General features: G+C 44.1%; 1 protein-coding gene across 3 annotated transcripts in view; it reads right to left on the bottom strand.

Annotated features, from left to right (window-relative positions):
- Positions 1–20,972, bottom strand: part of PRIMA1 (proline rich membrane anchor 1) — a 58,266-nt gene that overhangs the window by 28,790 nt on the left and 8,504 nt on the right. For all 3 annotated transcript variants that reach the window (XM_082234269.1, XM_082234268.1, XM_082234270.1), the window contains exon 3: positions 5,107–5,254. In XM_082234269.1, the coding sequence (XP_082090395.1) occupies positions 5,107–5,254 (148 nt within the window). The remainder of the gene's footprint in view (positions 1–5,106; positions 5,255–20,972) is intronic.

Raw genomic sequence — 20,972 nt, 5'->3', positions numbered from 1 at the left:
CCAGCACCTCTTTTTCTAGAAAAATAACGTTAGTTATTACTATTATATTATGACTGTGATTTTTATTGAAATTACTAGTGGCACAGATGCTGCCTGGAGCGACCTTGCCCACAATGCTTGATGAAGGACCCATTCACCAGAGTGCAGCACTGAGAAGGAAGGGGAGGCAACATTCACAATACCTGCCTCAGGTAGCACAGTTTCGCTGGTCAGAGTAGACATTACAGGGCTAGATGAACAAAAACTTTGATTTGGTGTAATGCAGCTTCCTGTGTTATTCTGAAAGAGCCTGATGCAGCATGTGCGAGCATCATCAAAGAACGGAAAGAATAGGCTTTTGAAATATTGCTTTATGCTCATGCAAATGTTTGAAGGCCTAATGAATGCATCAATTAATGGGCTAAAACAGAAGCCGTATAATCAGGCAACCAAGGTGTCTTTAATTGTATGACAATGTACACATAAAGACTCTGCATGAGCAGGGGCTATCCTGGTCACTTTAATATCAGAGAAAGCTCCAGGGGCAAATGTACTTATTTGTTTTTAAAGAGTAAAGGTAAAGGTAAAGGGACCCCTGACCATTAGGTCTAGTCGTGGCCAACTCTGGGGTTGCGGTGCTCATCTCGCTTTATTGGCTGAGGGAGCCAGCGTACAGCTTCCGGGTCATGTGGCCAGCAAGACTAAGCTGCTTCTGGCAAACAACAGCAGCGCACGGAAACGCTGTTTACCTTCCTGCCAGAGAGGTACCTATTTATCTACTTGCACTTTGACATGCTTTCGAACTGCTAGGTTGGCAGGAGCAGGGACCGAGCAACGGGAGCTCACCCCGTCGCAGGGATTCGAACCGCCAACCTTCTGATCAGCAAGTCCTAGGCTCTGTGGTTTAACCCACATCGCCACCCACATCCCTTTTAAAGAGTATAGCAGCCTAAAACAATAAAGCATACATACAATAAAAGCTAATCCACAAAATGCAATAAATACCAACTTCATGACCCCTCCAAAATCAAAAAGCAATCAAACAACTTATCAACAAGACAAAACAAATAAATAACAACTTGACACCTAAGTTGAAGCACAGGGAAAAAACATGAAAATATGTATAACAAAGAAATTAAAGTTTTTCAGCTGAAGGCTGAAAAACAACAACCTGAAAAACAACAACCTGCTTTGGGTCAAACACCTAAAATCATAAACTGCTACAGAGAATTTCCCCAAAGTGGATCCAAGCACCTTCTGCTTGCATGTACAGGTCTCTCTGCCCAATGTAGTCACTGGACAGACCCCAAAACAAAGCCAGAGAGATAAGCCAGAGAGATCTGGCTGCTCAGATACCCTTTGTTTTCTCAATTTTGGGGGTGGGGATGGAAGAAAGTGATTCAGTCAGTACACTGTCCTCCTAAACGCTGACACTTTTTTTCTTCCTGAAACTCAATCTACTGACTTTTTATTTTTAAAGCTATCAATATACAGTATCTTTGCCAAATGGTACAAAATACTGTTATTTTGCTCCTTGCTTTACACCCTGCGGTGTGGCACAGATACAGACAAATATCCCCTTGCAAAGAAACATTTCCAAGACAAAGACAGAGAGAAGCAGAAAGACAAATCTGCTTCTTTCATTCTCTCCAGCCCTAATCCTGCTAATATATTTCTCTAAAGAATGCAAGGACTGGTATTAACTTTTTTAATTTTGCAAATGAGGACACTGACAGGGTTTTCATTTGGGGAGTTGAAAAATGGCACAATCATAGATGGGTGCTATCTATCCACACACACACACACAGAGAGACAGAGAGAGAGAGAGAGAGAGAGAGAGAGAGAGAGAGACTTTCATAAATATTACATTCCCATAATGATGTATAAAGCGGTATTTATTTGAGCGCTGATAGGAATGAATGGTACGAGCTCTCTTTCCAAGTGAATGAAATGCCAAATTGCAGGCAACTGGGCAATTTTCGGTAATAAAAAGTAGGTTTTCCTGTGAAGGCCTTCACTTACTAGGCACCACTTTTAACCTGGTAGGCACCCCTCCCGGTGCACAGTGTGATGACACAATGAGCTGAGAGCAAAGAATCTCGCAACTATTATTAACAATTAGTGCAATTTCAAGCAACAGAGAGCATGTGTTTCTGCATTCACAATAGCAACAGCTCCATTTGCACACTGAGGATGCACACGCACAGCTGCCCTGCAACTCCACGTGAGCATCAGAGCCACAGTGCCACAGCCCTCTTCCCCAACCTCTCAGCCAGTATGGTCAATGGTCAGTTGGGTATGATGGAAACTGCAGCCCCATAGCATTAATTTTAGCAAGGATTAAAGGGGCCCCTGACCATTAGGTCCAGTCGTGGCCAAATCTGGGGTTGCGGCGCTCATCTCGCTTTATTGGCCGAGGGAGCCGGCGTACAGCTTCCGGGTCATGTGGCCAGCATGACTAAACCGCTTCTGGCGAACCAGAGCAGCACACAGAAATGCCGTTTACCGTATTTTTCGCCCCATAGGGCGCACCTAGGTGTTTTTTTTTGGGGGGGGAATAAAGAAAAAATATTTTATTTCCCCCCAGGTGCGGGGCTGGGGCGGGGGAAGCCCGAGCTTCCCCCAACCCCAGCCCCCAGAACAGGCTGCTATCCGCAAGCCGGCTAGCGGAGAGCTGTGCGAAGCCTGAAGCCTGGGGCGTGCTGAGCTCAGCGCGCCCCAGGTTTCGGGGTGCAGGCAGCTCTCCCACAGCTTGCAGAAAGCTTCCTGAAGCCTGGAGAGCAAGAGGGGTTGGTGCGCACCGATGCCTCTCGCTCTCCAGGCTTCAGCGAAAGCCTGCATTCACCCCATAGGATGCACACACATTTCCCCTTCATTTTTGGAGGGGAAAAAGTGCGTCCTATAGGGCGAAAAATACGGTACCTTCCTGCTGGAGCGGTACCTATTTATCTACTTGCACTGCAAGCTTTCGAACTGCTAGGTTGGCAGGAGCAGGGACCGAGCAACGGCAGCTCACCCCGTTGCGGGGATTCGAACCGCCGACCTTCTGATCGGCAAGTCCTAGGCTCTGTGCTTTAACCCACAGCACCAAGTATAATTATATTTTGTATATATTAAGTATATACAAAACGTACAGGGGAGTGAAAGATAAGCCCTAGTGGAACAGAGATAATTAGAAGCTTATGGGAACAAATGGCAAGTTAACAATTACGTGAAAGAAGCAGAGGGATTACTGAGAAAAACGGAAATAACTGAAGTCGTTCATGTAATGTAGTACGATTGCATCTTACGCGGCGGTTCAGTTCCAAGGAGTTCTGTGTAAAGGCAAAAACACCTATAGAAACTCTCCATTTGTGTGCATTGGGAATGCACATGCACACCGTTTTGGGGAGTGGAATGGCGGCAAATGGGCTTGTGTGCGCCTGCTGACACATGCATTGGCCCTGACGCAACCCCTGTGCAAATGGGGAGTTGCCTGTATACTCAAACCCTTGGAACCACCCTGACACGAGCTTCCTAGGTGTTCTGCAGGAGGTACATTCCACAACTGGGGTCTAGCAATGCTAAATGACTAACGCCTAGCTGAAGCCTGGTGGGCTTCTGAAACGCATTGGTGTTTTCATTGAAGTCATGGAGGGAGCATGCGACAGGACAAATGGCCTGCATCTGGCCCAACTCCAGTGTGCAATTCTTTGAATTTTGCAGTGGTATTTTAGTGTGCAAAAAAGTGCACGTGAAAACCATATTTTATTATTAAAATGTGCACAAAGTGCATATGCTACAGGGAAATGCACCAGAAAAAAAAATACCTATTTTGGTGAAAATATTGTTATAGGCCACCCCAATCTCTGCTGAGCTGTGCAAGGGATTCCAGGGGGCTTGACTACGGAGGACTGAAGATAGGGCAGAAGCTGTTATGTATCCACATATTTACACCTGAATTTATATGGAGAGAGTCCAGATATTACAGCATGGGGCTTGTTCCCCATAGCAGTGCAGCACTGAAGTCCAAGGCATCTCTCCCTGCCTGCCTTCAGCCAGCCAGGTTTCAACCGGCTGCATATCCCACCAATGACACTCCTGGTTGCCTATTTGCATGTGGAAGGGGGAGTGTGGCACTGGTGGAGTGACCCTTGTGACCAGGAGAGCTGAGTGGAAGGACACCTCTTCCAAATCCAACACACACAGACACCACAGAATCATAGAATTGTAGAGTTGGAAGGGATCCAGAGGGTCATCTAGTCCAACCCCCTGCAATGAGGGAATCTAAGGCTGTAAGGGTGGGGTGGATTGCTTAGTTGGGACTGTGGCATTGTTTTGTAACCTGCCCTGGGACCATCTGGGGAAGGGCAGGTTGTAAAGATAAGCAAACAAAAGTTTGCAATCTCACACACCCACACATCTATTTACACTTCCAAAGCTGCGTGCGGAGGTGAGCTTGTTAGGATTCATCTGGGGGGAACTATAAACCCACCAAAAGGCGGGATCATAAAATATTTAGTATATGCTAATGCAAATCAAAAGGCAACATAGGAAATGAACGACTCAGTGGCTCCAACGTTAACGAGCTGCTTTGAGAAAACAGCCACCTGGTTGGGAACAGAGGGAATTCGTCTGGCTCCGCTGAAGAAATTCCTGTTCAACGAGCCAAAACACATCTCCCTCTTTTAGTCAGAACATGTTCCAATTCTCTAAATGGAAAAATGAAAGTGAGGCCATATCCACCCAATGCATTTAAAGCAGTATCAGACCACTTTAAATGCTTCCGCCGCCCCCCCACCCAATAATCCTGGGAACTGTAGTTTGCTAAGAGCCTGTTTGGAGACCTCTATTCCCTCCTAGAGCTACAATCCCCAGAGTTCAGAGAATTCCCTCTTCTGAGGGAACTTGAGGAATCGTAGCTCTATGAGGCAGCAGTGTCTCCAAACAACTCCAAGCAGTCTTAACAAACTACAGGTCCCAAGATTCTTTGAGGGAAAGCATGACTGTGAAAGTGGTACCACAATGCTTTAAAAATATAGTGCGCAAGCAGTCCCACATTAGCTCTGGCCCACTCACTTTCCCACATGCACTTTGCCCAGGTGTGCCTTTTTTTGACACAAATAGAAATAACCACATTCTACTTACATGGGACCCCGAGCAACCTGGGGGGTGGAGGAGGTGGTGGCGGTGGCGGTAGCGGAGGTGGTCTACATTGGCAGATCTGTTGGCAACTGTCTGTAACTTTCTCTGTTACCGGCTTGGCGCATGATTTCTGGGGTTCACCCTGAGTGATCTGAAAAGGGAAAAAATAGCAAAAGAAATCCTGACTGGTTGCATGACTCCTGGGTTAAAGCATTCGTACTGCAAGGATCCAAGGCTAGCAATTCATCCCTCATATTTGCAGAGAATGTTTGTGGGCAATGCATGTGATACGATTCTTCAGATTCCTACCCTGGTTTCCTGCTCCTTCTGGGGTCACAGCATAACCACCTTGTCCTTATCTTTAAAGCATTCCAGAGCAGCTCTTAGTTATTACAGGGTGAGTCCTTTAAAAGAGGCCCCGTGGATACAGAGTACACATATTCCACGCGGCCTCTTTTAAAAGACCGACCATGTAGCTTGTTGGAGAATTTTTACTCAGCTCTTCAGCAAAAAGAAGAAGCCCCCCCCCCCAGCAACTTGCAAAGATAAGGAATAGGAATTCCTTGCCCTCAGGCACACGGCACAAAAGGGATGTGTGGGGAGCAATTTCAGGTTCTTACTTTTGGTGTTAGCATAATAACATAGCCAGGTGTAACTGAAAGATTTCAAAGAAAGGAATAGCCAAAAGTTGTAGCACAGCTTGATGGAATAGCTGCTGTCAGGCAACAGATGAAGGAGGGTGAAGCCTGATGGAACTGGCTCTTCAGCAGAGCTGGTGGTGACTGTCTCTGCTGAATCCCAGTTTGTTTGTGGTAATTGCATTCAATACAACTGTGGTGAAGCTGTAAAACTAAGGGGTCTTTGAGGTGGGAATCCACTAGCCTGAAAGAAGGCACAATGGGTCAGTGCATCTGGATGTTAAACTAAGGTTACCAGATTTTTTCCAGTGAATTCGGGGACACTTTTCAACTTCAATGGATTTCAATGGATTTTGTATGGGGACTGATTTGTAAATCTGGGGAATGTCCCCGGGAAACAGGGACGTCTGGTAACCTATGTTAAACAGAAGGTTGGGGGTTCGAGCCTACTCAGAGACGGCTGTGGGCAGGATTCCTGCATTGCAGGAGGTTGGACTAGATGAGTCCCTTCCAATTCTATGAAAGTCATAAACTGTCCCATGATATTTTCCTATGGTTAATAAATGAACAGACCGCTCTTCTTCCCAGGCTGAGAGGAAAAATAGTGAAAACAGGTTATTTATTGGGACAGAGTGACTTTTGCAGCTGTTGTTAAAGCTGCAAAACAATGAAGCACAGGATGGAGCGATGGAGAAATTTCTGGAACAACAACGGGATATCAGCCCAAGGCATGACAGATAACAGCAACAACCGGGGGAAATAAAGACATAACATCTTACAAGGACAGGAAGAAACACCACGGACAGAATAATTGCCATACACAGGAAGAACAAATATATAGTTTGAGTTCCTCACTCGTAGCTTTATAAATCATTTAATGTGTTAACATGAAAAGAAGTTATGAATATTGCAGTTGTTGTATAAGGGATGATTATGATGACAGGGATGTAATGGAAATTAATAAGATTTTGGAATGCAGAAATAAAGCAAATAGTTAATCCATTAAATCTAGCACATGGGGGGGCACTTTATCTAAATTATATAATTCGGTATTTGAAAGATTGGTATTAATAATTGCATTATAAATTGGTATTGTTATAATGAGGCTATTATTGAATTGTAATTGTAAACTAATAAAAATATTATTTTTTTAAAAAATGAACCTTTGCCCAAGAGATCTGTTTCAGCCTTGTTAGAAGAGGTCTTTAGAGATATTTGCTGTGATGCCCCTCTTCCAAACCAGATCAATTCAACATTCATCTAGTTGCAAAAATACATATAATCAGCCTGAGTGCGCCAACACCTCTCAGGTGGGTGCCATTGCAGGCCCCTCACCTGCTTTTTGCCTTTATGTACTTCTCAGAAGATGAAAACAAACAATTCAAGTCTAAATGGAACACTTTTTTTTAGATCCATGACTCCACCTAGCTCCTAGCTATTCCTAGCCACGATTGGTTAAGCTATAGGGCGGGGCCAATTTATATTTCCTTTTTCTTCAAACCATATCCCATTCAGCCTCTACTGTTATATGCATGCACATTTGCATGAGGGCCCTTCTGAGCTGTCCTAGCCATCTGCCTGAATCTAAGAGAACAAAGGAGGCCAGGGCACATTTGTTTGACCTGCACCAGAACCAGGGGCGACCCCCAAACCAGCTTGCCACACCTCCGCGCATTTCTATTTTTCTAGAAAAAGAGGTGCTGGACCTCACCATGAATGCCCCCCTGTTCTCTTATCATGGCAATGGTGCCCACCTGAGAGGTGCCAGAACTCAGATCTGGCAAGTTCCAGCTGGGAAAAAAATACCTCCCAGCATGGCTGTTGTCAAGCCAGCATCTGTTCAGGGCTGTCTCAAGTCGCCTGGCGAGTTCTGGCACCTATTTTTCTTGGAAAAAAAGCACTCTACACAATACAAATACTGTGGTACCTCAGGTTAAGTACTTAATTCGTTCTGGAGGTCCGTTCTTAACCTGAAACTGTTCTTAACCTGAAGCACCACTTTAGCTAATGGGGCCTCCTACTGCCGCTGTGCCACCAGAGCACAATTTCTGTTCTCATCCTGAAGCAAAGTTCTTAACCCGAGGTAATATTTCTGAGTTAGCGGAATCTGTAACCTGAAGTGTATGTAACCTGAAGTGTATGTAACCCAAGGAACCACTGTATATGGAACTGATGGGTGGTTTTAGAATTGATATATTCTGTGACCGGGGGGGTGGGGGGTGGGGGTGGGCAAGGACACCACGGTTGCATCAGTAATAGGTTTGCATTTTCTGCTGTGTTACCTGAAAAAGCAGGCTTGATTCAAAGGAACTTACATCTAAATGCCACTGAAATAAATCAGGCTTAATGGTGTGCAGTAGTGCTTTGCAGTGCAATGCTATTCTTCAAATACCCAGAAGTACACCCCATTGTGCTCAGTGAGACTTTCTCTTGGGTAATTGTGGATAAGATTCCAGGTTGCAAACCTGCATTTGTTTACTAGGGCGTAAGCCCCATTGAATTTGATGGGATGCACTTCTGAGGATTGCAGCTCAAGCCTCCTTGAATTCAATGGGCCTTGGGCATACCTATCACATTAGGGATTGTACCAAAGAACTCAGATAATTTATGTATATGCCTTTCCAAGGCAGCACTTTAGTATGTTATTTAATGCAAGTATGCTATTAAGTGCAGTTCTCAACAGGAAATTATATTTTAAAACACACACAACTCAGACCCATCGCAGGAATATGTGAAGCATGGAATTAGCAGTGACCTCTCAAGTCATTTTAGTTGAACATTCATGTGGTTATTATATAATGTTAATCCTTTGAAAAAGGAACCAAAATTTCTTCAACCTCCTTGCTATCAGCATCAAAATTACATACATAGAATGTACACTCCTCTAGTTAAAGTTTTTAAAAAAGACAGAAGGAAAGAAAGAATGAGTACAATGTAGTTCATCACATGCCCAGATGCAGAAATTTAAAGCTTTCTTTCTCTGATGCCTTGGAGATAGCATTTTGTACCTCAAAGGCCTGAGGGTAAGAAATACACACACACATATATAGAAAGATGCTATGCTTAGCTGAACTGCAAAGAATTTCCAAACAACACATGTAAACAAACTTTCGGTACTTTAAATAGCTTGTCAGAGTCTATTACCATACATAGGAAAGACCAAATTTAATCACAGAGAGTATGCCAACATTCCTCTTATGGTTAAAGAATAACAAATCCCTATTGTTTTAAAAAGCCTGGAAAAAGTTCTGAGGATTCTTTGCTGCCAACATAGTAAATACTGTTGATCGCTCAACCACAATTAAAAGAACTGGAGCTGTTCTTTTGTTCTTTGTTGGTTTTTAACCATAGTTTAGGGTTACATCTACTGCAGGCACTAACCATGGTTAACACCAAACCATGCCTGCACAATTTGTGACCCACTCACCACATACTGTGGTCTGCCAGGTATTTGACAGCCCCTTGGGATGTGTAGTCTCAGAAAGGCAACAAAAACAAGAGATTTATAAGGGCTACATGGAGTATAGGACGCAAACATATACAGAGTCACAACACTGGTCTATTTAGCTCGGTTTTATTTACATTGGCCGGTTATGTTGGCTGTTTAGCCGTAATAATAAACATTCACATTGACCGGCAGTGGCTCTCCAAGCTTTCAGAGAGCAGACATTCCCCACCCTACTTGAAGATGTCAGAGACTGAATCCAGCACCTTCTGCATTTAAAGCAAATGCTCTCCTCCTGATCTATAGCCCTTCCCCTTCCATGGCGGCTAAGACTAATGACTAGTGGTTGGTAAATCACAAGTTGCGTAGGCCTGAGTCGCTTTTGACGAGGGTTTGGAAAACCTCCTTCAAATCCCCGCTTCATATATTTCTTAAGTTGGGAGGACTGGTTAGCATCAACCCTCTTTAGCATCTGTGCAGATGAGACGTTGTTAAAGGGAAGAAGACAAAGAAGTGGAAATTCACACTGCAGGGAGCTTGTGAGTGGTCAGTCTGTTTCTGACCCCTTTACCTATCTCATGCTCTCATAACAAGTGACCTCCCGGGGCCACATGCCTAGACAGTGCGTATGGAGGTCCTAGGCTGCCCAGATGACAAGACTCCCCTCTCGGCCTCACTGATGTGGTCCAAAGGAAAGCAGAACAATACTTTGGCACCAGATTGGCTGCAGGAATTGCCGGAAGGAGGCATACAAAGTTCCATCCAACTGTCTTAGGGAATCTGGATTTGTGTAGGGTGAAGCAAGGTTGCATTCTGGCTCCCACTCTTATAAACTGTTATATTAATGATGGACGGGGTGAGCTCCCGTTGCTCGGTCCCAGCTCCTGCCCACCTAGCAGTTTGAAAGCACGTCAAAGTGCAAGTAGATAAATAGGTATCGCTCCAGTGGGAAGGTAAACAGCATTTCCATGCGCTGTTCTGGTTCACCAGAAGCAGCTTAGTCATGCTGGACACATGACCCGGAAGCTGTCTGCAGACAAATGCCAGCTCCCTCGGCCTATAGAGCGAGATGAGCACCGCAACCCGAGTCGTCTGCGACTGGACCTAATGGTCAGGGGTACCTTTACCTTTACCATGTTTAGCCAATAAAAACTCCCCCTCAGCAGTAATTAGGAACATAAAGATCTCAAAGGCTGTCTATTCCTAGAATAGACTACAGTGGTACAGTGGTTCTCAAATGCCTTGGTTTTCAAATGCCTTGTTTCTCAAACTCTTAAAACCCAGAAGTAAGTGTTCCGGTTTTCAAGCGTTTTTTGGAAGCCGAACATCTGACTATCGGCTATTGTTTCCGAGCACCTGCACCAATCAGAAGCTGTGCCTTCATTTTCAAAGATTTTGGAAGTCAAATGGACTTCTGGAACTGATTAAGTTTGGCGCTTTTGTTTTTGCTATTTATTTTGCATTTTTGTTTTTGAGGCTTTTTCGATTACTGTGATTTGTTTTTGTGACTATGTGGAACCCAGTTCAGCTACTGATTGACTGACTGTGAGACTGCGGAAATGAATTAAAAAAAACAACTGTCCAAACAATGACTATCATCAGTGCAGGTAAGATTTATCTTTTTTTTATCATCTACAATACTGTTTTATTTATTTTATAGTACATTGATTATTGCTTTCAAAAATCATGTAAGATTCCTCAGATACATGTAAGATAAAAAAGGTAAAGGGACCCTGACCATTAGGTCCAGTCGTGGCCGACTCTGGGGTTGCGGCGCTCATCTCGCTTTATTGACCGAGGGAGCTGGCATACAGCTACTGGGTCATGTGGCCAGCCTGACTAAACCGCTTATGGCGAACCAGAGCAGCACATGGAAACACCGTTTACCTTCCCGCCAGAGTGGTACCTATTTACACCGCCGACCTTCTGATCGGCAAGTCCTAGGCTCTGTGGTTTAACCCACAGTGTCACCCATGTCCCTTACATGTAAGATACCCCCATATAAAAGAAGTGCAAGGCAACTGAGGCCATAATATCTAATGCAGTCATAGCAGAGGCAAGATTTGCACTGGAGACTTGATAAGTTATAGCAGTTGTCATTTGACCCAAGTAATATCTACTCTGACTGGCGGCGGCACTCCCAATTTTTCAGGCAGACAAGTGTCTTTCAGATCATTCTAGATGGAAGTCACCAGGAATTAACCTTGGACCTTCTGCCTGGAAACAATGTTCACTGCTACTGATCCCCCTGACTTGAGCTTCTGCTATAATTGCTGTTTAAACTGTGTGAATTGCTATGTTGTTGTAATGGGCTTCTTTATTGCACATATTAATTGTGGCTGTTTAAAGTCCTGATGAAATTGCTTTATTGCATTTTAATTACATGTGGCTATATTCTTTATGGTCTGTTTTATACCTGCAAACCTCTTGGAAGGCATTTTTGCAAGTAAGTAGTATATAAAATAATACATTGTAATAGGGATGGGGAACCTGTGGCCCTCCAAGATGATGCTGAACTTCAAATCCCATCATCACTGGCCATTGGTCATGCTCTTTGGGCAGGGTTTGAAATTAGCAGGGCGCCAGGCACATTTTGTGCCTATAGATTCTCCATTTGCGAGCACCTCAAAAAGTCTGGGTGCCATTTTTTTGTGCCTGGCTGACATTCAAGGATTACTGAAATGTAAGTGCTCTGCAGCCTCAAAGTATATGTTAAGGATAGACAATATACTAAGGATTTTAACAATAAAGAGTAGAGTGATTTGAAAACTGAAATATAGCACCAACATTTTTATTGTAAACACCAAATTAAACATGTATTAACAGTTTCTGATAAAAATGTTATATTAACAATGTGTCACTTATGTGAATTGCGTATGAGTTCATGCTTATCAAAAAAATAAGCCATGTCTAATAACTAGACATTCTGTTTTGCCCCCCAAAACCCAGATCCCAGAAACCATTTGGCTCCTAGCTTTTCTATGTGTCTGGGGCTGATGGGAGTCCAAAATCAACTGAAGGGCCACAGGTTCTCCATGCCCGATATACAGTGGTACCTCGGGTGGCGCTTGGGGGGGAATTGTCATCGCGCCACTCCTTGGTGTGTGGAGTGCCTCAGGGTGCGATTCTCTCCCCGATGCTTTTTAACATCTTTATGCGCCCGCTCGCCCAGCTTGTCCGGAGTTTTGGGTTGGGTTGCCATCAGTATGCTGATGACACCCAACTTTATCTGTTGATGGATGGCCATCCTGACTCAGCCCCAGACACACTGACCAGATGCTTGGAAGCTGTGGCTGGATGGTTACGTGGGAGCCGGTTGAAGTTAAATCCTTCGAAGACAGAGGTCCTCTGGCTGGGGTGGGACGATATGGGATTGAGGGGGCAACTCCCATCTCTTGCGGGGGTGCAATTAGTGCCAGCACCGTCCGTTAAGAGTTTGGGTGTAATCTTTGATACCTCCCTCTCTATGGAGGCGCAGATTACAGCTATAACAAAGGCGGCATTTTTTCATCTCCGCCAAGCTAAGCAGTTGGCCCCTTATCTCTCTCGCCCTGACCTAGTCACTGTGATCCATGCGACGGTCACCTCCAGACTGGATTATTGTAACTTGCTCTACGTGGGGCTGCCCTTGAGACTGACCCAGAAACTCCAGCGGGTGCAGAATGCCGCGGCGAGACTCCTTATGGGGTCTTTGCTGCGAGATCACATTCATCTGGTGCTGTACCAGCTGCACTGGCTCCCGGTGGAGTACAGGATCAGGTTTAAGGTGCTGGTTTTAACCTTTAAAGCCCTATACGGCCTAGGACCCTCGTACCTACAGGACCGCCTCTCCTGGTATGCCCCACAGAGAAACCTACGGTCTGCAAATAATAACATCCTCAAGGTCCCAGGCCTCAGAGAGGTTAGGCTGGCCTCAACTAGAGCCAGGGCTTTCTTGGCTGCAGCTCCAATCTGGTGGAACGCTCTGTCACAAGAGACTAGGGCCCTGCGGGACCTGACATCTTTCCGCAGGGCCTGCAAGACAGAGTTGTTCCGCCAGGCCATTCGTCAGGGCGCAGCCTGACTCCCTCCTCTGGCAACCTGCACAGAATTTTGCTTAATTGGTTGCCTTCAATTTGATTTAATTAATTTTTATAATGAAATATTTTTAGATTGTGTAACTATTTTATTGTTTGATTATTTGATTGTTGTTAGCCGCCCTGAGCCCGGCTTCGGCTGGGGAGGGCGGGATATAAATAAAATTTATTATTATTATTATATTATTATTACATACGCTTCAGGTTACATACGCTTCAGGTTACAGACTCCGATAACCCAGAAATAGTACCTCGGGTTAAGAACTTTGCTTCAGGATGAGAACAGAAATTGCATGGCGGCAGCAGGAGGCCCCATTAGCTAAAGTGGTGCTTCAGGTTAAGAACAGTTTCAGGTTAAGAATAGACTCCGGAACGAATTAAGTACGTAACCAGAGGTACCACTGTATTCCCTTCCTCTGTGTAAACAGCTGCTGCAGAAATGGTAGCAGAAGAAGGTGCAAAAATGTCTCTCTCACAGCATAATCTTCTTAGAAATGGGAGGACTGAGAAGAGAGATAATGTGTGGTGCTTGGGGAAATGGCAGCAAACCAATCTTGAGGGAGAGGCTAGAACTGAGGGCAGATTCCCAAACCCCTTGTTTACATCCTCAATCGGGGCAGTCAACACAGTGTCCTGCAGATGTTCTTGCACTACAACTCCCATCACCCCTGACCATTGGCCATGATGACTAGGGTTGATGACAGTTGTAGTCCACAACATCTGGATGGCATCATATTGGCTATCCCTGCCATTAACAAAAACTAAATGAAAGCCTGTGCTCACTGGAAGGACAGATTCTGAAGCTGAGGCTCCGATACTTTGGCCACCTCATGAGAAGAGAAGACTCTCTGGGAAAGACCCTGATGTTGGGAAAGATTGAGGGCACAAGGAGAAGGGGACGACAGAGGATGAGATGGTTGGACAGTGTTCGCAAAGCTACTAACATGAGTTTGACCAAACTGTGGGAGGCAGACAGGAGGGCCTGGCGTGCTCTGGTCCATGGGGTCACGGAGAGTCGGACACGACTAAACGACTAAACAACAACAAATGAAAGCCTACATTGGACCTTCATCATTTCCAAGGTTCTTCAAAATTCTGTACATATCACCTCAAAATGTGAAGAAACCTCCTGTCAATTTATTTTTTTCCAGCCGTGAAAAAGACTCCACGTGGGCCCCTTTTAAACAAAACAGAACATCATATTACTAGAAAATGTGTGGAAGACTGCTCCTCTCACAAAGCGTGATGACTCATATGATGTGTAATTGCTCTTTTCTTTCCCTAATGCCTATACAAGCTGCCTCTAGGTTGGCAGATGAGAAGGCAGCGAAGCTATGCCCTGCAATGAAAGATTCTGCTATAAATATAGACCTGTCACAAATTTTAACACTTCATGATGCCTTTTAATGATCAACCAAACCAATATCTGACTGGCTTTCATTCAAGCTTACTTCTAAAAGAGAGAGAGAGAGACTTCTTTTCCATAGTCATTCATAAGCTGTTTTGCCTGGACTTCGCTGCTAAGATATTACTGTCAGGCGTCTCAGTGACATTCCTGTCAGAGGAAATGGCTAAACTGTTGTCCTTACTGGTCTGTCTGAGACAGAAACCCTTTGGCCTGAATCTACTTTGCATTCCATAATGTTTTGATGCAGGGGTACCCAATGTGGTGATATCAAGATGTTGTGAACTACAACTCCCATCAGTCCATGCCCATCGGACAATGGGAGTTGCAGTCCACAACATCTGGATATCACCACATTTGTTGTTGTTTAGTTGTTTAGTCGTGTCCGACTCTTCGTGACCCCATGGACCAGAGCACGCCAGGAACTTCTGTCTTCCACTGCCTCCTGCAGTTTGGTCAAACTCATGCTGGTAGCTTCGAGAACACTATCCAACCATCTCGTCCTCTGTCATCCCCTTCTCCCTGTGCCCTCCATCTTTCCCAACATCAGGGTCTTTTCCAGGGAGTCTTCTCTTCTCATGAGGTGGCCAAAGTATTGGAGCCCCAGCTTCATGATCTGTCCTTCCAGTGAGCCCTCAGGACTCACCACATTAGCTACCTGTTTTAATGTCTCCAGCTGTCAACAGTGTGGAGTTTGACAGTCTATGAGTTTTATCTAAGCAAATCATACTTTCATAAAGGTAAAGGTAAAGGTACCCCTGCCCGAACGGGCCAGTCTTGACAGACTCTGGGGTTTGTGCGCCCATCTCACATCTATAGGCCGGGGGCCAGCGCTGTCCGGAGACACTTCCGGGTCACGTGGCCAGCGTGACAAAGCTGCATCTGGCGAGCCAGTGCAGCACACGGAACGCCGTTTACCTTCCCGCTGGTAAGCGGTACCTATTTATCTACTTGCACCCGGGGGTGCTTTCGAACTGCTAGGTTGGCAGGCGCTGGGACCGAGCAGCGGGAGCGCACCCCGCCGCGGGGATTTGAACCGCCGACCTTTCGATCGGCAAGCCCTACTTTCATAGATGCACTGAAATAACTGGACTCAAGTTGACTGAGTTCAATGGGACTACACGGAACATGGCTTACTTGGATACAACTCTGTTGCTATTTAAACTTCTCTGTTAACATGCTTTCTGAGATGGTAGGAACTCTCCAAAAACATCCTATTACTTACAACGAAGCTTGAAGCATGTCTATGAAAATAACCAGAAAATTGTATCAGCTGTTGTCACAGAGGAGTTAGGAAGTTAGAGGAGGAAGAGCACTCCTGAAAGTTCATTTGCAGTGGAATTTGAATTCATCACTGTTTCAGTCTGGTGCTGAATACAAGGTCTTGCTACTTTCTGGAGGGATAGTTTCCTCTTGAGAGCTCCAAATTTGCAGCAGGACTAGACAAACAAGCTGGCTCACTAGAAGGCAGTTTTCTGTATTCCTTTGTCACTTCTCTGAACTTCTTCCCACCAACAGCACCTCTGTTGCTAAGCCTCTGGAGCCAATAGACTAACTTTAATATTCCATTTTTAATAGTGTTCCAGTTTTAATAGTGTTCCATAATCGTAATGGAACTCGGGCTCATTTTTTTTAAGAAGTGAAACCAGTCCAGGCAGCTGAAATTGATGAGGTTCTGGAGTTTAAGATTAGCTCAGTCAAAAGCACTGTGAAGTCTCAAACACTGTAGGGCTGTGTTTAATTCAGTTTTTTAAGGAAGTTCCTGTGCTTTTCTCTTTCTCCCCAAAATTGCTATCTTTCTGCCAAGCTACATAATATGACACCCTGTTTCAGTACATCCACAATTACGGTAAGTACCTTAACAGCTCATCCAAATCTACTGCAGCATCTGAATCACTATTATGATATGCAATTATTTTAGTAGAGTTGTTGTTGTTTCAGATGTACTTAAAAACAAACACACATTGGAACCAGAAGTGAAGCTTCAGTATCTCAGACCACCAAGGCTTCCTTTGCACTGACAAAAGACAGGACAAATAATTCCCCAAAAAAGTAAAACGAAAAGAAAAACTAGCTGTCTGCATCAGCCAGTGATTGCAAATAACTGTGAAGGTGTCATACTTTCATAAATACAGCAGGATTCTGAGTCTCCTGCCTCAGTGCTAAGCTGTGCTACTTAAACTAACCTGGAACTAAGAGAAGACCCTTTTTAAATCCTAGCATTGTAGCCAACAAGAAGTATAAGCCAGCTGCTTAATCTCTTTTTCTATCTGTATACGAGAGTAGATGTGATGTTAAAAATGTATTTGCATTTCATCTGCATTTTTGAAAGAAAGAAAGGATGGAAGGGCACATTGCAGCTGCTGCACTCTTGAACGAGAATCATTTCACTGGGGGACTTCCGGGTTAGCGGCTCCGGTAATGGCTGAATTCCTCTGACTGGGAGGAATTCGCTTCGTGGAAATTAGGGTCTGACTGCCACGGCGAAGGCGAGGACCCACAAAAAATCACAGGCGGGTGAAGCCTGTGAATGTGGGATTCGGCTGGCACCTTTTGTGCCTCCCCTACTCGCGGGGAAACCCGGTTTCGGGGATCCGGAGCGACGTGGGGTGAGTGGCGCGGTGCTGCGAATTGACTGCTTCTTTCACGGAGTGAAGCCGCATTGCTGTTGCCGGAGAGTGCTGACTTTTTCCTGTGGACAATTCGATTTTAAAACAACTACCCATGAGTAGAACGGAAAATTGGATTTTTAAACATCTTAATTTGGTACTGAAATGGGGAGGTTTCAAACAGGAAGTCCGCCTCCCCCTTTTGTAAATAGACTGGAGCAAAAAAGCTGCAAGCTAAAGTCTTGGAAAGCTTTCCATAAAGGATTAAACTTCCATCAGCTAAAATCATCAAACCCCCCTTGGAAGCAGGAGGAGAGGGGGGAATTTTTAGACTGCGCAAGCCTGCAGGAGAGAGTGAAGAAATTCAAATTACCACCGCTCTGAACCTGGAAACGGGCTGCTAGTAGGACTGAAGTTTTGTATATGTTCATTCACTGTGAATAGATCGTTTGTTGACAGTAAGTTAAAGAAGAGAAATACATTGTTTCCAATGTCTCCTTCTGAGTTTAAAAAGGAGTAAATTGAAACTAACTTTATTGTTTGAATTCTGCCTAAAAGGATTGATACAAATAGAAATTGTTTCCCCCTAGAGGAAGCCTTTGAAATTGTTACATGAGCTGAGTGGGGAATTTCCAGCTGTAAGACAAGACCGTGAGAATCTGGGATTGACCTTGGACTGTTAAGAATGTTGACAGAAGAAGCCTTAGTGATTGCACTATGTAAGATTAATGACTCACTGGAACAGCTCCATAGGAAGACGGATGTGACGATTATAAAAATTGATAACTTGGAACAAAAAGTGACTAATTTTGGACAAAAAGTGAATATTAATACAGAAACTATTCAGGAATCGATACAGGGATCTACCTTGACATGGCAAATTGAGGAGAAGGCGGGGGAGAAAGTTGTTAGAGCTCCAGCCTCACAGATGCAATTTGATGACTATAAGTGGATGCCTTTTATGACGGAATCTAGAGAAAGCCAGACTTTGAGGATTGGAGCCCCACTTGGACTGGAGAAGAAAAGTTGGATAGACCCCTTCATGCAGGGATTCATTGACTTTTGGGACTCGGACTTGGGCCAGGAGGAGACTGGAGTTGTGGGGACTGCTAGATTTGGAGGAACTTTGAAATATGACTGGAAATACCTTGTGAATTTTAGTTTTAACTATGGAGATCTGGCTGATTTGTCGAGAAGGAACAAAAACATTGCTAGGTGGGAATTTCCTCGAGATTTACTTTTCAGCATCAGAGGAAGGAAAATAAGAACAAGATCAGGAGAAGACAAAGTAAAGTGCATGTATAAACATGAAGAAGACTCGCAGAAGGGACTTGGAAAAGAGTTAAGAGCCTCGGACAGAAGATCACCAGGTTAATGGACTATCTGGAATTGACGGAATTGACTGGCAGAATCCGAGACCAGGGAGAAGAGACGGTGGAAGAATACTGGAAAATGTTTAAAATCTATATATGGAAATAATGTAAAATTAATGAATGTTAGAAAAATGTTGGAAGGAAATTATATGGCTTTAGTAGAAATGCTTTTAGGAATTAAGTATAAATAAGTATTCTAATTTTAATGGAAAATAAGGTTAGGTTAAAATATGTTAAGATAATTATATGACAGAAAATAGAGAAAGATGGAAAGGATTTGCTGAAACAATTAATAGAAATGGAATACAAAAAGGGAGGTGAGAGGAGGTCGATGAAACAAGGGAATGAAAGAGAGGATATTGAGATGGTATGATGTGTGTTTTTTGAACTGTTTTTGCTTTTATTTTGTTTAATGTGTTAATGTTGTGTTGTGTATTGTTTATATATTGCATTGTATGTTTCTTCTTCTTCTTCTTTTTTCTTCTTTGTAAGGTTTAAAAATAATAAATATTATTATTATTATTATTTTAAAAAGAGAATCATTTCACTGAAGCTGCTATTTGCCACCTGTGGGAGATTCCCTCCCAATACTTCAATTTCAAAGACTAGATTTTTATCACAGGAGGAACAGGTTAAACCCATCTTTCCTCTCTGCTGCTCCTAGTTATCCAGAATGCTTCCATTCACAGATGTACAGATCAAGAGCAGAAACCCCTCACACGTTCCAGATGAGCCAATGTGCAGTCGTCGGGTTAAAGCTGACCATGAATCTGCTTTTATTAGCTGCCCTCTTTCTTCACAGCAACCCTGTGATATAGGCTACACTAGGCTGAGAGACAGGCCCTGCGGTAAGTGCTGCCTCCCCCCCCCCGTGGTGTGGTGCCCTGTGCACCCCCCCCCCAGCTAAGCCTCTGGTGATTGCCCAACAAAGTCACCCAGGATGTTTTAAGGCCGAATGGGGATTTACATACCCCTCTCCCCAGTCCTAGTCCAACATGCTAACTCCTACACCATCTTACGTTGTTTTTAACCATGTCAATATACAATAATCTTGATCAGAAACAATGGCGTCCTCATGGAGGAGACCTTTGGCAAATGGGTTGATTCCAACCTAGGAGACACAGGAACAATTTTCCTGTTCAGAGTCCTCCACTTGCATAATTTACCATACTTTTCCGTATATAAGGCAAGGGTTTTTTTATTAAGAAATTAAGAAAAAAATTGGGGGTCATCTTATACATGGTTAGTGCATAGGGGGGGCGTGGGATTGGTTTCTGCCGCGAGCCGGAGATTGTCATCGGCTATTGGGCATGTTATTGGTGGCTGCGTCAAGGGCTGGTGTTGATTGGCTGTTGCTGCGGCAATAGGGCGGGCGATTGGAGGCTTTTGTCGGTGAGGGGACAGATGATTTTCAGCAATCTCCCCTAAAGAAAGCTCAACAACTCTGTGCCAGCCCTCCCCCCAAAAAACTCAACAACTCTGGGCAATCTCCCTACATTTTCTTAATTTGGAGTCCCCCAAAATAGTGGGCGCCTTATACACGGGAGCGTGTTATACACAGAAAATTACGGTGCGTATCCCTGGAATGTGATCCCTGCACCAGTTGCATTTTGTCTGTATAGTATAGTAAAATAATGTACAGTGGTACCTTGGGTTAAGAACTTAATTTGTTCCGTATGCAGAACTGGCCAAATGGACATCCAAATTGCAAGACAAGGACAACTGCGACTTCAAGGAGGAATGGGAACTTTATACAAAATATCTAAAAACACAACAAAATGAACTGGACTCCTTGGCAGGTTTTGAACAAAAATACACAAATTTATTGTTGATAACATGATGGACAGATATGTAAGGATATATACAATTTTATAACATGCAGAGAAAATATGTACAGCGAAATCAGGGAGAGGAGCTGAGGGAAGTCCATGGGGGGGAGGGGGGAATTATGTAGCTGATTATATGGTTTGATAATTTGTTATGTGGAAATATATGTAATATATGTGGAAATGTGAGTAATATATATATATATATATATATATATATATCTTAATTCATTTCGGAGTTCCCTTTCTTAACCTGAAACTGTTCTTCACCTGAGGTAGCACTTTAGCTAATGGGGCCTCCCGCTGCCGCTGCGCAATTTCTGTTCTCATCCTGAGACAAAGTTAACCCGAGGTACTATTTCTGGGTTAGCGGAGTCTGTAACCTGAAGCATCTGTAACCTGAGGTACCTCTGTATATAGTTTATGGCCCTAGTCAACTTGTCTTGCATCCACTGTTCCACGAAGTTTTTCAAGTGGCTACCCTTGTCTTAGATTGC

The sequence above is a fragment of the Podarcis vaucheri genome (genome assembly GCF_965113315.1).
Source record: "Podarcis vaucheri genome assembly, chromosome: 1".
Lineage (NCBI taxonomy): Eukaryota > Metazoa > Chordata > Lepidosauria > Squamata > Lacertidae > Podarcis > Podarcis vaucheri.
The sequence above is the reverse complement of the archived record's forward strand: the minus strand, read 5'-3'. Positions and strand labels throughout refer to the sequence as shown.